The sequence below is a fragment of the Protopterus annectens genome, chromosome 13.part0 (assembly GCF_019279795.1).
Source record: "Protopterus annectens isolate FY-2018-M chromosome 13.part0, PAN1.0, whole genome shotgun sequence".
NCBI lineage: Eukaryota > Metazoa > Chordata > Ceratodontiformes > Protopteridae > Protopterus > Protopterus annectens.
In genome coordinates this window covers 530,068,612-530,082,428 of record NC_056747.1, presented here as the reverse complement: position 1 = coordinate 530,082,428, position 13,817 = coordinate 530,068,612, and the positions used below count along the sequence as shown (strand labels likewise).

The window sequence follows — 13,817 nt, the reverse complement described above, 5'->3', positions numbered from 1 at the left end:
TCCATGCCTAGGAAAAGAACGAGGCATTTTTTTATTTAGATAAGACGGTGAACATAAAGCCAGTTCTTCCCCCAAAGTCTCAGGTCTCACAAAATAGAAAAAGAGAAATCCAGAAAGCAACAAATTATAGTCAACAGTACCTTTAAAAGAGGATTTTGTTTCCTTCTATTCAGTCTCACTTGGAGGATCAGCCCATTCTTTCTCTTCCTGCCTCTCACTCATGCTTTTCAAGACTTGCCACAAGTACAATTTCATCTTCCTTTCTCTGTCTGCTGTCTTCTTCTGGAATAGGGAAAAAGGCTTTTCTGGATATCTCTGTTCCTTCTGCTTCCCAGTCATCTTTTCCTTCTGTGTTCCTCCCAATTTTGGTGACTTTCACTCTGTTCTCCATGCATGTCTTCCTTCCTTTTCTTTTTTAAAATCTTTCTTCCTTTTCATAAGCTCCTGTGGGGTAGTCTTTGGGTCTGTATAAGATTTAGACCCAGTCTCATAAAATACCTTGAAGATCACTGTGTGCATTAGTATAAAATGGAGTTTCATTTCCCTGGCCAGCCTTATTGCAGGAATAAAAGCATTTCTGCTATTTCTTGTCAATAACAAGTAGTCATTATCTATAAAAATTCAGTCTGATCCCATTTTTACAATTAGGCCCTTAATCTATAACTTAGAGCTCTTCCTTTGTATGGTATGAGCCAGATGTTGCAATGATGACTCTTGCTTGTTACCTAGGACCAGCATATGGTACACTGAGAAAAAAACAGAAATAAGACTAATCCAAATTGTGGTACAACCAAACTAAAACTTATGAAAACCACTAAAGTGCAGCAGGAACAGAGGAATTTGTGTAAAAACCTTTTATTAACCCTTTCGTTATAAGACTTCTTCAGAAACATACAACTTTAGAAAATTGTACTCTTTAAATACATTAAATGCATTAAAATCCACCAACAAAAATCAAGAGTAAATAAAACAATGACACAAAGGATGGAATGTTCTAAAGTTGTATGTTTCTGAAGTCTTGTGACGAAAGCAGTTAATAAAAGTTTTTTTATGCGAATTCCTCTGTTCCTGCTGCGCTTTAGTGGTTTTCATATGGTACACTGACTCTATGTGCCTTCTGTGTGGAGTCTCCATTTCCTCCCCACGGTCGAGTGGCCTCCAAAAGACATGCGTGAATGGGCGTGCCTTCACTGAAGGTTGGGCATCGGGCTGGCAACTGGGCATCATAAAAAAAAATCTACTGCCAATCATTAGCGGACCAGAGTTCTGCTGTGGCGACCCCTAACTGGGAAAAGCCGAAAAGACAAACGAACACTGACTGACTCTATGTGCTCTTTCTATCACAGTGTTATGACTTGACACATCTGTACACTGGTCAATACAATCCTTCAAGAAAGTATCTGAAGTTCTCCCTCCTAGAATGATCTTCTAGTTTTGTCAATTTTTTACTGAAATTCTTCATATTTGCTATCGTTGTCCACTAACTTTTGTTTTATCAGTCTGCCTGAATCCTGCAGTCCCATTAGCGCTCAGATAAAGTATCCACAATTTCTTGGTTTCTTACTGTTTGCTATCATGTAGTCTGTCATTGTATCCCATAGCCTGGCTATATCTTTGAATATTCTATTTTATTTTCAAGTAAACAGAGTACTTCAATTTGTGTCATTTCTCCAACCTCTGTGTCTTCCCACAGTGAGGGACAAGCTTCTGCCATTGCTCTAATTTCTGGCTGTTTTTTCTCTGTTTCTACTAAGTTGTGAAATTATGTACTTCCCTTATTATGTTTCTGATTTTTCAAAGACATTTAAGATCTTTCACTTTCAGTGGTTATTACTATCAAAGCACCGAATTTAACTTTTAAGAGAGTCACTAGACTCGGAGCTCATCACTCATTTGCTTAACTCACCGACATCCCACTGGAAGTCCAAAGTGTGAATCTCGAGAGAACAGCAAGAAAGGCCAGAGTATAATAACTTATGCAAATACTGTAGAACCAAAGGAGACGAAGTCTTAAAAGGATCCTGGCACTTGTCTTGGCATCAACTGGAAAATCTTTTCCACTCACCTATATATGATTTTCTAGCAGTTGATTTCCCTGTCTCCTTTAATACCTCCTGAATGGCATCAGGAAAAAAATGCCTAAAAAACACTAAAATTCTATCATCCAGCCAGTGAAATGAAGAAGTTGAAGACTTGGGTGTACTAAGCAACCCCTGTCTTGTGTAAGTAAGTCCATTCAGTAAGAAAGCTTATGGTAATTGCCCTTGGCTATTTTCAAAAAAAAAAAAAAAAAAAAAGAGAGAGAACCACTATAGTCTGAGCCTAAAGGGACTCACCACAATTTCCTTTGGGGAGCTATTCTGAATCATTATAAACCTCTTGATTATCAGAGGAAAGGTTGGAGAAGCACACAGCAGTATTCCCCTACATGGGAATGAAAAGGCATCTATCTTTTCGGCTTCTGTTGGGATATAATATACTACTATATAGCTTCTAAGTTTTTGATTTGGATTGTCAATGTTGCATACATTATATAACTAATTTTTCTCACTTATTTTGCATATATTGCATGAGCTCAGAAAATGCATTTTCATTATATTTGTTACTAAATACTTCTACTTTAAATTGTTTCTTTTCTGTAGCTTTTATTCCTGGGTCTCTGCTGAAAACTGGTTTCCAACCCAGTCAGACACTACCCAGTTAAGAAATGTAAATAAATATAATATAATTAATTAATTAATTAATTAATTAAATAATTACATTAATTAACTGCCTGTTGTGACCGAAGGCAAACAGATCTTTTGAGGAGTTCTCCACAGATTGCTCAATTTCTGGAAGACTCAAGTCTGCAACTTCCATTCATGAGGTTCTGTCCTGATCATGCTGAACTTTTTTGCAATAATGCTTTGCTCTGAATGAATGTAGGTAGCCTGGAGGGACAGATTGTATTGAGTTACTGGTTCCCAAGCTACCATAGCAGTCTGCAAAGGGACTAAGACCTGGATCTCCAATATCTGTTTTATGTACCACATCATTGTGGTGTCATCTGCGATTATCAGCAGAGGGCCTGGAGTCCACAGCTGGGCCAGAGATTTGACAGTATTTATTGCCGCCATCATTTCTTTGACATTGATGTGCTTTAATTTGTTTTGCTTGTTCCAAAGGCCCTGACCTTTCACTCCCTCACACACAGCTCCCCAAGCAAAGTCTGATGCACTGTGGTTACAGACTGAGTAGGGACTGGAAGGGAAAGAGGCAGTCATAGGTTGAGAGACAATTGATTCAGATGCCAAAATCTGAATGGAATATATTAGAAACTGTCCCTTGTAATATTCCACTTTGTCCTGAAGAAGAAATCCAGCATTATAAATGTGCCAAAAGACATACTGGAAATTTTATCTTGTGAGAGGAAATGAGAAAAAAGTTCTCTATGTTCACCTGAAAACCCCAGCTGAAAAAAAACATTTTTTACCCAAGTCAGATATTGTTTGACAACTTGTGAAAGAATCTGAAAAAATAAGACAGGTGTGTAAATATAAGAAAATGTGAATGTCCTGCAAACTGCAATGGGCTAATACAGGAACCAGGCACTTTGTAAACGGTCTTGAAGCTGTTAACAACCAAAGGGTAAAGCTGACAACTGAAAATTTAAAGTACACACAGAAAATGTAAAAAAAGCATCTGAAATATTTGAGAAATGGAATGTGATTATACGCATCTTTTAAATCCAGAGTTAATAGAAAAGTGAAAGGAGGAATAAGAGGTAATAGAGACTATACAGAAAGCAATTTAAACTTTGGGATTCTGATGCAAAGGTTTAGAAAAGAAAGGTCTAGGAAAGGTCTCCAAGTTCCTTCTTTTTTAGCACCAGAAAGGTTATTAAATAAAATTATATTCCGCTTTGATCTGGGGGGCAGGTTTTATAACCGAATGAGACAGCATTTGATCTACAACTAAAGGGATCAAGGAAGTTTGATTGGACAGATGAACTGAAGTTCCATTGAAAGGTAGAAAGGGAACCCCACTAATATATGTAGCTTTTTTGAATGATTCACAGAACCCAATGTCTGAAGTTACTGGCTATTATTTTAGTTACTTATGTCCATCTAAAAATTTGCATCACCAGTGTCACAGACAAGCACCCTGCCTCTGCACCATAGTGTTCTTAGTTTTTTTGTCTTAACTTTATATTTAGCTTGTATCCAAAGCTTCATTGTGCTCATAGTTTTTTGTCTTAAATTTAAATTCGGTGGATATCCAAAGCTTCATTGTTGCTATCTTAATGTAACTATATGTCTCTGCTTTTCCCCAGGAATATGTTGATTATTACGGAACTGCAGGAGTCCAGCACATCGCTCTCAATACCTCAGATATTATTCAGTCTGTAAGTTTGAATCATGACTGTTTCACTTAAAATTGTGAGAATTCCTTTAAATATCTGCAACAGTGATTTTCAATAAGGTACCAGTGATATATCAAGAAGACATTTAAGTCTCATTTTATATTAGTGATATGGATATATGGAACAGTGATTTTCTTATTTTTTCCATCCTGTTCTTGAATCACATCTGCAATGTCTGCAACAGAGAAGTACTAGAAGCCATAACTATAATGCATGTAACCCACACCTCCAACCATTACTACCTCCACATTACAACACTTCATATGGCAAGGGTAGAAATGGCATCCTTCTTAAAATCATCCACTGAGAATCACAGTGAGCCTACCAGGACTGATCATACCAGATTCCGTATCCATGCCAGGCATAGCATCTTTGCTTCTTCCATGAACATCTTAATTGTAGTGCATGCATATACATAGAGATGCCAAATGCCTAACCACACTTAAATCTTTCTTCCACTCTACTCACACTGCCATCTTCAATGATGATACAAGTGATGTGACGCCTTTCAGGAAATGAACAGTGTCTTCTGGAGTGTTTTATGTTTTTATTATTATCTATTTATAAATGTACAAACAATAACCATCACTAAGCCACTTGTATTGTAAAGGTTGACTTTAACATTATACATGAATAGATAGTATTCAGGGCTTCCAGTATGATGCTTGCCAGTTAAAAATCAATTCCACAAGCTCCCCTGGTGAATAAACCAGGTTGGATGATGTGGTTTTCTTTCTAGAGGTTATTATCTTCGTATAAAATGAGAAAAAGTGGAGAAACCTTTGCCAAAACTGTGTAATATAGAAAAAACAAAATGCACACACACAGATAAGGACAGCCTGTGCCATACAGTCACAAGATTTATTCACAAAAAAACAGTTCTGTCCACAAAGGCTTCCTCAGAACTGAGTACAAAGAAAAACTTACTACCATTTAAAAACTCTAAAATACATCACATGCTATTATAAAATTGGTTAAAAAATACACATCAGTTATATTTACACTTCAAACCACATTTGGCATCAATTGCTTTGTTAAGACTTGGAATTTTATTTGCTTCAAGTCTCAACTGACATTTAATTACACCAATTTCTAATAAATTTTCTGTATCACCACCACCAACGGGACCAGGACCCATTCCAAAACACAAAATAAAAACTTATTAAATGATTTACAAACAGGTGAATGTTTGTATAGCACATTAACATCTTTGGTCTTTATGGAATATATACAGTGGATATAAAAACTGTACACACCCCTGTTAAAATGCCAGGTTTTTGTGATATAAAAAAATGAGAACACAATAAATCATTTCAAAACTTTTCCCACCTTTAATGTGACCTATAACCTGTACAATTCAATTGAAAACAAACAAATCTGTTAGGGGAAAAATATATAAAAATAAAAAACATACAATAAGCTGGTTGCATATGTGTGCACACCCTTAAACTAATACTTTGTTGAAGCACCTTTTGATTTAATTACAGCATTCAGTCTTCTTGGATACACACCTGCCATCAATTAAAGAGACTCTGATTAACCTCAAATAAAGTTCAGTTGTCCTAGTAGGATTTTCCTGACATTTACTCAGTTCCCTGCCACAGCAAAAGCCATGGTTCGCAGAGAGCTTACAAAGCATCAAAGGGATCTTTTTGTTGAAAGGTATCAGTCAGGAGAAGGGTACAAAAAAATTTCCACAGCACTGGATATACCATGGAAGACAGGTCATCAAAAAGGGGAGAAAATATGGGACAACAGTGACGTTGCAAAAAACTGGACGTCCCTCCAAAATTGATGAAAAGAGAAGACAAAGACTGGTCAGGGAGGCTGCCAAGAGACATACAGCAACACTGAAGCAGTTGCAGTAATTTCTGGCAAGTACTGGTTGTGTACTACATGTGACAACAATCTCCCGCATTCTCCATATGTCTGGAATACGGGGTAGGGTTGCAAGATGGATGCCTTTTCTTACAGAGAAAAACATCCAGGCCTGGCTAAAATTTGCAAAACAATACATCAAGTCTCCCAAAAGCACTTGTGAAAATGTGTTATGGTCTCATGAGTCCAAGGTTGAACTTTTTGGCCACAATTCCAAAAAATACGTTTGGCGCAAAAACAACACTTCACATCACCAAAAGAACACCATCCTCACGGTGAAGCATGATGGTGGCAGTATCATGCTTTGGAGTTGCTTTTCTTCAGCTGGAACTGGAGCTTTAGTCAAAGTGGAAGGAATTATGAACAGTTCCAAATACCAGTCACTTTTGGCCCAAAACCTTCAGGCGTCTGCTAGAAAGATGAAGAGGAATTTCACCTTTCAACATGACAATGACCCCAAGCATACATCCAAATCAACAAAAGAATGGGTTCAGTGGAAGAAAATTAAAGTTTTGGAATGGCCCAGCCAGAGGCCAGACCTAAATCCAATAGAAAATCTGTGGGGTGACTTGAGGAGGGCTGTGCACAAGAGATGCCCTCACAATCTGACAGATTTGGAATGCTTTTGCAAGGAACAGTGGGCAAATATTGCCAAGTCAAGATGTGCCATGGTGATAGACTCCTACCCAAGAAGAGTGAATGCTGTAATTAAATCAGAAGGTGCTTCAACAAAGTTTAAGGGTGTGCACACTTATCATCATCTTCTTTCAGCTGTTCCCGTTAGGGGTCGCCACAGCGGATCATCTGTTTCCATTTCTTCCTGTCCTCTGCATCTTGCTCTGTCACACCAACCACCTGCATGTCCTCTCTCACCACAGCCATAAACCTTATCTTAGGCCTTCCTCTTTTCCTGTTACCTGGTAGCTTCATCCTTAGCATCTTTTTCCCAATATACTCAGCATCCCTCCTGAGCACATGTCCAAACCAACATAATCTTGCCTCTCTGGCTTTGTCTCCTAACCTTACAACCTGGACTTACCCTCTAATATACTTATTCCTAATCCTGTCCACCCTCACCACACCCAGTGCAAATCTTAACATCTTTAACTCTGCCACGTCCAGCTCAAACTCCTTCCTTTTTGTCAATGCCACTGTCTCCAACCCATATAACATAGCTGGTCTCACTACCCTCTTGTAGACCTTCCCTTTCACTGTTACTCGTCTGTCACAAATCACTCCGGACACTCTTCTCCACCCACTCCATCCTGCCTGTACTCTCTTCTTCACCTCTCTTCCACACTCACTGTTACTCTGAACTATTGATCCCAAGTATTTAAACTCATCCACCTTCGCCACCTCTACTCCCTGCATCCACACCATTCCTCTATCCTCCCTCTCATTCACACACATATATTCTGTCTTAGTCCTGCTGACCTTCATTCCTCTTCTCTTTAGAGCATATCTCCATCTCTCCAGGGTCTCCTCCACCTGTTCCCTACTCTCACTACAGATCATAATGTCATCTGCAAACATCATAGTCCACGGGGACTCCTGTCTGATCACGTCTGTCAACCTGTCCATCACCATTGCAAATAAGAAAGGGCTCAGAGCTGATCCTTGATGTAACCCCCACCTCCAACTTAAATGCATCCACCACCGCAGACCTCACTGCTGTCACACTACCCTCGTACATATCCTGTACCACTCTTACATACTTCTCTGACACTCCCGACTTCCTCATACAATACCACGACTCCTCTCTAGGCACCCTGTCATATGCTTTCTCTAAGTCTACAAAAACACAATGCAACTCCTTCTGACCTTCTCTGTACTTCTCCATCAACACTCTCAGAGCAAACATCGCATCTGTAGTGCTCTTTTCCGGCATGAAACCATACTGCTGATCACTAATCATCACGTCCCTTCTTAACCTAGCTTCCACTACTCTTTCCCATAACTTCATGCTGTGACTGATCAATTTAATCCCTCTGTAGTTACTACAGCTCTGCACATCACCCTTATTCTTAAAAATCGGTACCAAAACACTTTTTCTCCATTCCTCAGGCATCCTCTCACTTTCCAAAATTTCATTAAACAATCTGGTTAAAACTCCACTGCCATTTCACCTAAACACCTCCATGCTTCCACAGGTATGTCATCTGGACCAACAGCCTTTCCATTCTTCATCCTCTTCATAGCTGTCCTTACTTCCTCCTTGCTAATCCATTGTACTTCATGATTCACTATCCCCACATCATCCAACCTTCTCTACCTCTCATTCTCTTCATTCATCAACCCCTCGAAATACTCTTTCCATCTCCTCAACACACACTCCTCGTTTGTGAGTATGTTTCCCTCATTATCCTTTATCACCTTTACCTAATGCACATCTTTCCTAGCTCGGTCCCTCTGTCTAGCCAATTGGTACAGGTCCTTTTCTCACTCCTTCGTGTCCAACCTTTCATACAACTCTTCATATGCCTTATCCTTAGCCTTCGCCACCTCTCTCTTTGCCATGCACCTCATCTCCTTATACTCCTGTCTACTTTCTTCGTCTCTCTGACAATCCCACTTCTTCTTTGCTAACCTCTTTCTCTGTATACTCTCCTGCACTTCCTCATTCCACCACCATGTCTCCTTGTCGTTCTTCCTCTGTCCAGATGTCATACCAAGCACCTTTCTAGCCGTATCCCTTACTAGCTCTGCTGTAGTTAACCAACTATTTGGTAACTCTTCACTGCCACCCAGTGCCTGTCTTAACACATCCCTGAACTCCACCTCACAATTACCCATTTTCAATTTCCACCATTTGATCCTTGGTGCTGCCCTCACACTCCTCCTCCTCTTCTTGACCACCAACGTCATCCTACAAAACACCATCCTATGCTGCCTAACTCCACTTTCCCCAGTCACCACTTTACAGTCTCCAATCTCCTTCAAACTGACCCTCCTACATAAGATATAATCCACCTGTGTGCATCTTCCTCCACTCTTGTATGTCACCCTATACTCCTCCATCTGCAACTAGCTTATTGTACATTTTTTATTTTTTATATTTTTTCCATTAACAGATTTGTTTGTTTTTCAATTGAATTGTGCAGGTTATAGGTCACATTAATGGTGAAAAACGTTTTGAAATGATTTATTGTGGTCTCACTTTTTTATATCACAAAAACCTGGCATTTTAACAGGGGTATGTACACTTTTTATATCCACTGTACTTTTTTTATAAGTTCTTGATGCTGCATTTTAGTTTGCCCAATATAAAAACAATGACAAAAACAACAAACAGTGCTATAAACTACAAAATCTGTGTGACAATCATATCTACCATGAATACAAATAATTATTCCATAATTTTCAAACATAAGAAATGCTGTCTTAAAATGTACTTAGAAGTTGTGCAGAACCCACATTTATTCATGCCATTAGGCTTGTTTGTAACAATTGCTTTATTGCTATTTACAATGTTGGACTCTAACTGATCTTTCAGGTTAGACCCACTTTTACCAATGATTAAAGGTCACCTATTTCACTACTTCTGGGTATCCAAAAATGACTTTCCATTTCTTTCTTAATATTTGTATGCCACTACCATCAAGACAATGTGTAGTAGGAAAAGCAAGTGTGAAATTATCTGTGTTTTTTTTCAGGATTTTTAAAATTACTCAAACCTGTTTTCCACTGATAACCTGGACTTCCACTTAAAATAGGACACCATTTATTCACTCTCTCTTTCTTCACCTCATCAATAATATTGCTTGCAGATGTCCTATTATAATCTCTTTCAACAAACAAATCAACCAAATGACTAAGTTTTGTATCATCTTGTGACTCTATGGCACAGATTTTTTTTGCTTATCTTCTTATAGTGATTTCTAAGTAGAATATAGCACTATGTCTTAAAACAGGCAGACATAGGGCTCTGCTGGGTCTAAAACAAGCATGAAAACAGTTTCAACAAGTGAGAGATTTGGTCACAGTGAACAAATATGATTCAAGTGGAAATGTCTCACCCAGCAATCAGATAATCTACAAGAGGAGGATTTGTTATTTATAATCTTTAGAGAAATACAAAAAATAAACTCTAGGGTGGAGCAGTATAATTTGTCAAGTGATTAGAAATTAAAGGAGAGAGATGATATATTTATTGAATACTTCAACACTCTGAAAACTCTAGTGGATGGGGAAGCGGATTTGAAAACATATCTGGAATCAGGAGAAACTCGAACATTATGGAAGAAATAGTCATAAGGTTCATGATAGTAGAAAAATCATCAGATTTAATGGGATTCCTGAACAAGTGGAGGCAAGGGACTTTGTAAGATTCTTCAAAAGCCAGCTGGCAGAATGGAGGAACATTTCTGAGTCTGACTTGAGACTGGAAAGGGTCCATAGGTTGCTAGGGTCAGTGCAACTAAATCAGCCACATACAATTTTAGCAAAGTTTGAAACCTACTATGCTCAGAAGGAGCAGGAGCTGGTCTAGTTATGGCACAAAGGCAGGCAGCTGAAAATTAATGAATGGCAGGTGCTTGCTGGTCATGATTTTTCTAAAGAAACCAGTTCCTGCTGGCTATGTGGCTCTGTAAGCAAATAGCTTCAAAGTGCTTTAACCCACTATTCTTGTTTCCTCTGGGCACCACAATTTTTCAGGGTGCTCAAAAAGCAGAGAAGTTGTTGAAAATATATGAATATCAAAAGAATCCAGAACCAGAGGCAGAATAGCATTTCTTGGATAAGCAGCAGGTCCCTGCACCAAAGAGAAAAAAACAACTTTGGAACCTTTCCCACCGTTTAACCAAAAACTGTTGACACAAGAGAAGGGTGATTTCCTGGCAGGAATAACAGATTCATTCAGCAAAAAGTTGATTTTTTGTGTAATTTAAAGCACTTTGGATCATTTACTGAAGATTTGCTTGGACAGAAATATTATGAAAATGGATTGAGTCTTTCAGCATTGTTCCATATAATCAGTTAATGGTAAGCCAGCTTATTATGAGTTGTCTGCCAGAAGATTAACTAAACTTTCAAGGGCTATGATGTTAAGCTTAGTGGTACTTTTATTTGATTAGTTTGATACATTGGTCAAGTAATGCTAAGCTGTGGATGCAAATGAGGTTAACCACATAGGTTAGAAGAAGAAGAAGTGACCATATTTTGACTGGACATCAGGAAGTTTAATTAAGCTCAGATTTATTTTACATTCCTGATGCAGCTGTGACTCCAAAGGCTTTGTTTGGACCTTGCAAGTCATAGAAGAGATACACGTAGTGTGACTCTACAAAGGTATCTTTTGCAAGATCGTTTTGGTGGAGTAATTTGATGACTTGACTTGTACCTGTGCAAGTGAAATGGTTGCATGGATATTAAGAAATCCTGTCTTTTAATCCAGTTTCTTTTACAGACCCTTTAGATGTTACAGGCATTAGACTGGATGTGTTGACATTTCAAAGGTGTTTTAATTCAAGAAGTCTGTTTATCCTGTTTGAATATGAAATATTCAGTCAGACTAGTATTCAGTGTCAGTACAATAGTGTACTGGATCCTTTGGTAAAATTGGAGAGGCTGTAAAAAAACTTTTGATGAGCAGATTTAACCCACGATTCAAATACTTTAAATACAGTTTCCCACTCACTGATTCTGCTTGAGGAAATGAAGATACTAAATGGAACAGCTCCTCTCTATATGGTAGCCCTCGGAGAGTTTGACGGGTGATATGAAGAACAGTAAATGAGAGCACATGGACTATATAAAATCATTATGGTTCATAGAAAAGGCATAATATGCTACTGCTAGAACCATTTCTTTATATGGGCACACTTGGAAAACATTATAATAATGGTTTACTGTGTTGCTTTTGAGTAAAGTTTAATTTTTATTGAGTAGACCTGAGATCTTTCTTTTATTTAGATCTATTTTTTATTTGTTTGTTCAGTTGGATATATAGATTCATAGGTAAGTACTAGGCTAACTGTCTTTGCAGGTTATTTTAAGCCTAGCCAGTTTCCCCTTTTGTGCGTGAATTAACCTATTCCATTTGATTACAGATTGGCCTTACCCATTCTGTGGTCAATAATTATATATTACTCCTAATGAGAATAAGTTGGATCGTACGATAAACAATTTGAGGGGACCCATGCATGGAAAATCAAATTTGTTAATGTACATAAGTTGTTAGCTTATAAAGTTGTTATATGGTTACAGAAAATTGCATAATATTAATGCATATGAAGTTAGCTCTTAATTGTTGATTTTTTCAGGATAAAATACTGAGAATATGCAGAAAGGGATCCATAAATTTCTCCTTCCCTTCCAGGTTAACCAGTGCAATTAAAGGGAAAGCATCTTGACCTCTATAAAAGGATACAATTCAGAGGTCATTATATTGCAGAAACACTTGGTGTCTCATGAGCATGACAAATTAATTAAAAGAGGGCACAACATGTGAACTTCTGGGACTTTCCAAGGTGCTAGGTAAAGAGGTGTAATTGTCCTGATATCTACCACATTTTAATTTGAGATACTAGAAAGTATAGTTGTATGTTAACGTACCATAACAGCAATTGTTCTAATTGATCACTGTTGCAGTAGCCTAAGCTATTTGGATCTTAGCCCTTGTGACCAGCCAGCCTTCAAAGCTTGAGGGTGCTTCCCATGTGTTCTGTCAGGAGTTTGAGAGGAGCATGAGTACCCTCAAAGCATTTTATGCCTAGAAAAGGAGGCAATACCCCTGAAAGAACAATGCTAGGAAACAAATTTAACATAAAACTATCTACAAAAGGAGTTATACATTCACACCCTGACAACACAAAGGAAAAATCAAAAATAAGGAAGCTGGAGGGAGGGACAGCTACTGCAACAGTGACCTATTATAACATTTACTGTTGTGCTAAGTTACTGTTGTGCTAAGTTACTTACACAACTGTATAATGTTCAACCTAGAGATCACTGTTGCTGGAGCCTAAACTAGTTAGGTAGATTACCATAGCTTAGAAAATAAGAAGTGAGGTGGCTAACTCATTAAGACTCCAGGAGCCCCTGACGAATGGTCCTAGCAAAGCCTGTTCTAGACCTGGAAAAGGAATCCAGTTGCTGCCTCTAGAATAATTCTAGAGTCCAATAATTTCCAGAAAGCCACTGAAAATTTCAAAGCCCCTGCAGAGTGAGCCATAATCCTGCCTAGAATTAGCTTATTATGATCAGTATATAACAAAACGCAATAGTATAAGACAACCACCTCAAAATAGTTTTTTTTGACACTGGCTGTACTTTCATCAGATTTCCTCATGTATCAAGTTTTGTCTAAGTACTATATGAGCTGCCTGTGAATATACAGAATGTGAACAGTCTTTCTCCCTTGTTCTTGGCCTCTGGAAAGAAGACAAAGAGATTAATAGTCCAGCTTAAAGTAAACTCTGAAACCATGTTAAGTATAAAAGAATTATTTCTCAATGAAAATCTGTCCTTGTGAAAAATGAGCTAGGGTTGATTCACTATGTGTGCTTATAACTCAGATGCAATCTTATTATAAGTC

General features: G+C 38.1%; 1 protein-coding gene across 1 annotated transcript in view; it reads left to right on the top strand.

Annotated features, from left to right (window-relative positions):
- The window catches only part of LOC122787440 (4-hydroxyphenylpyruvate dioxygenase-like), a 705,402-nt gene that overhangs the window by 596,081 nt on the left and 95,504 nt on the right, over nt 1–13,817 (top strand). Inside the window, exon 11 of the mRNA XM_044054155.1 lies at nt 4,313–4,384. Coding sequence (XP_043910090.1) covers nt 4,313–4,384 — 72 coding nt within the window. The remainder of the gene's footprint in view (nt 1–4,312; nt 4,385–13,817) is intronic.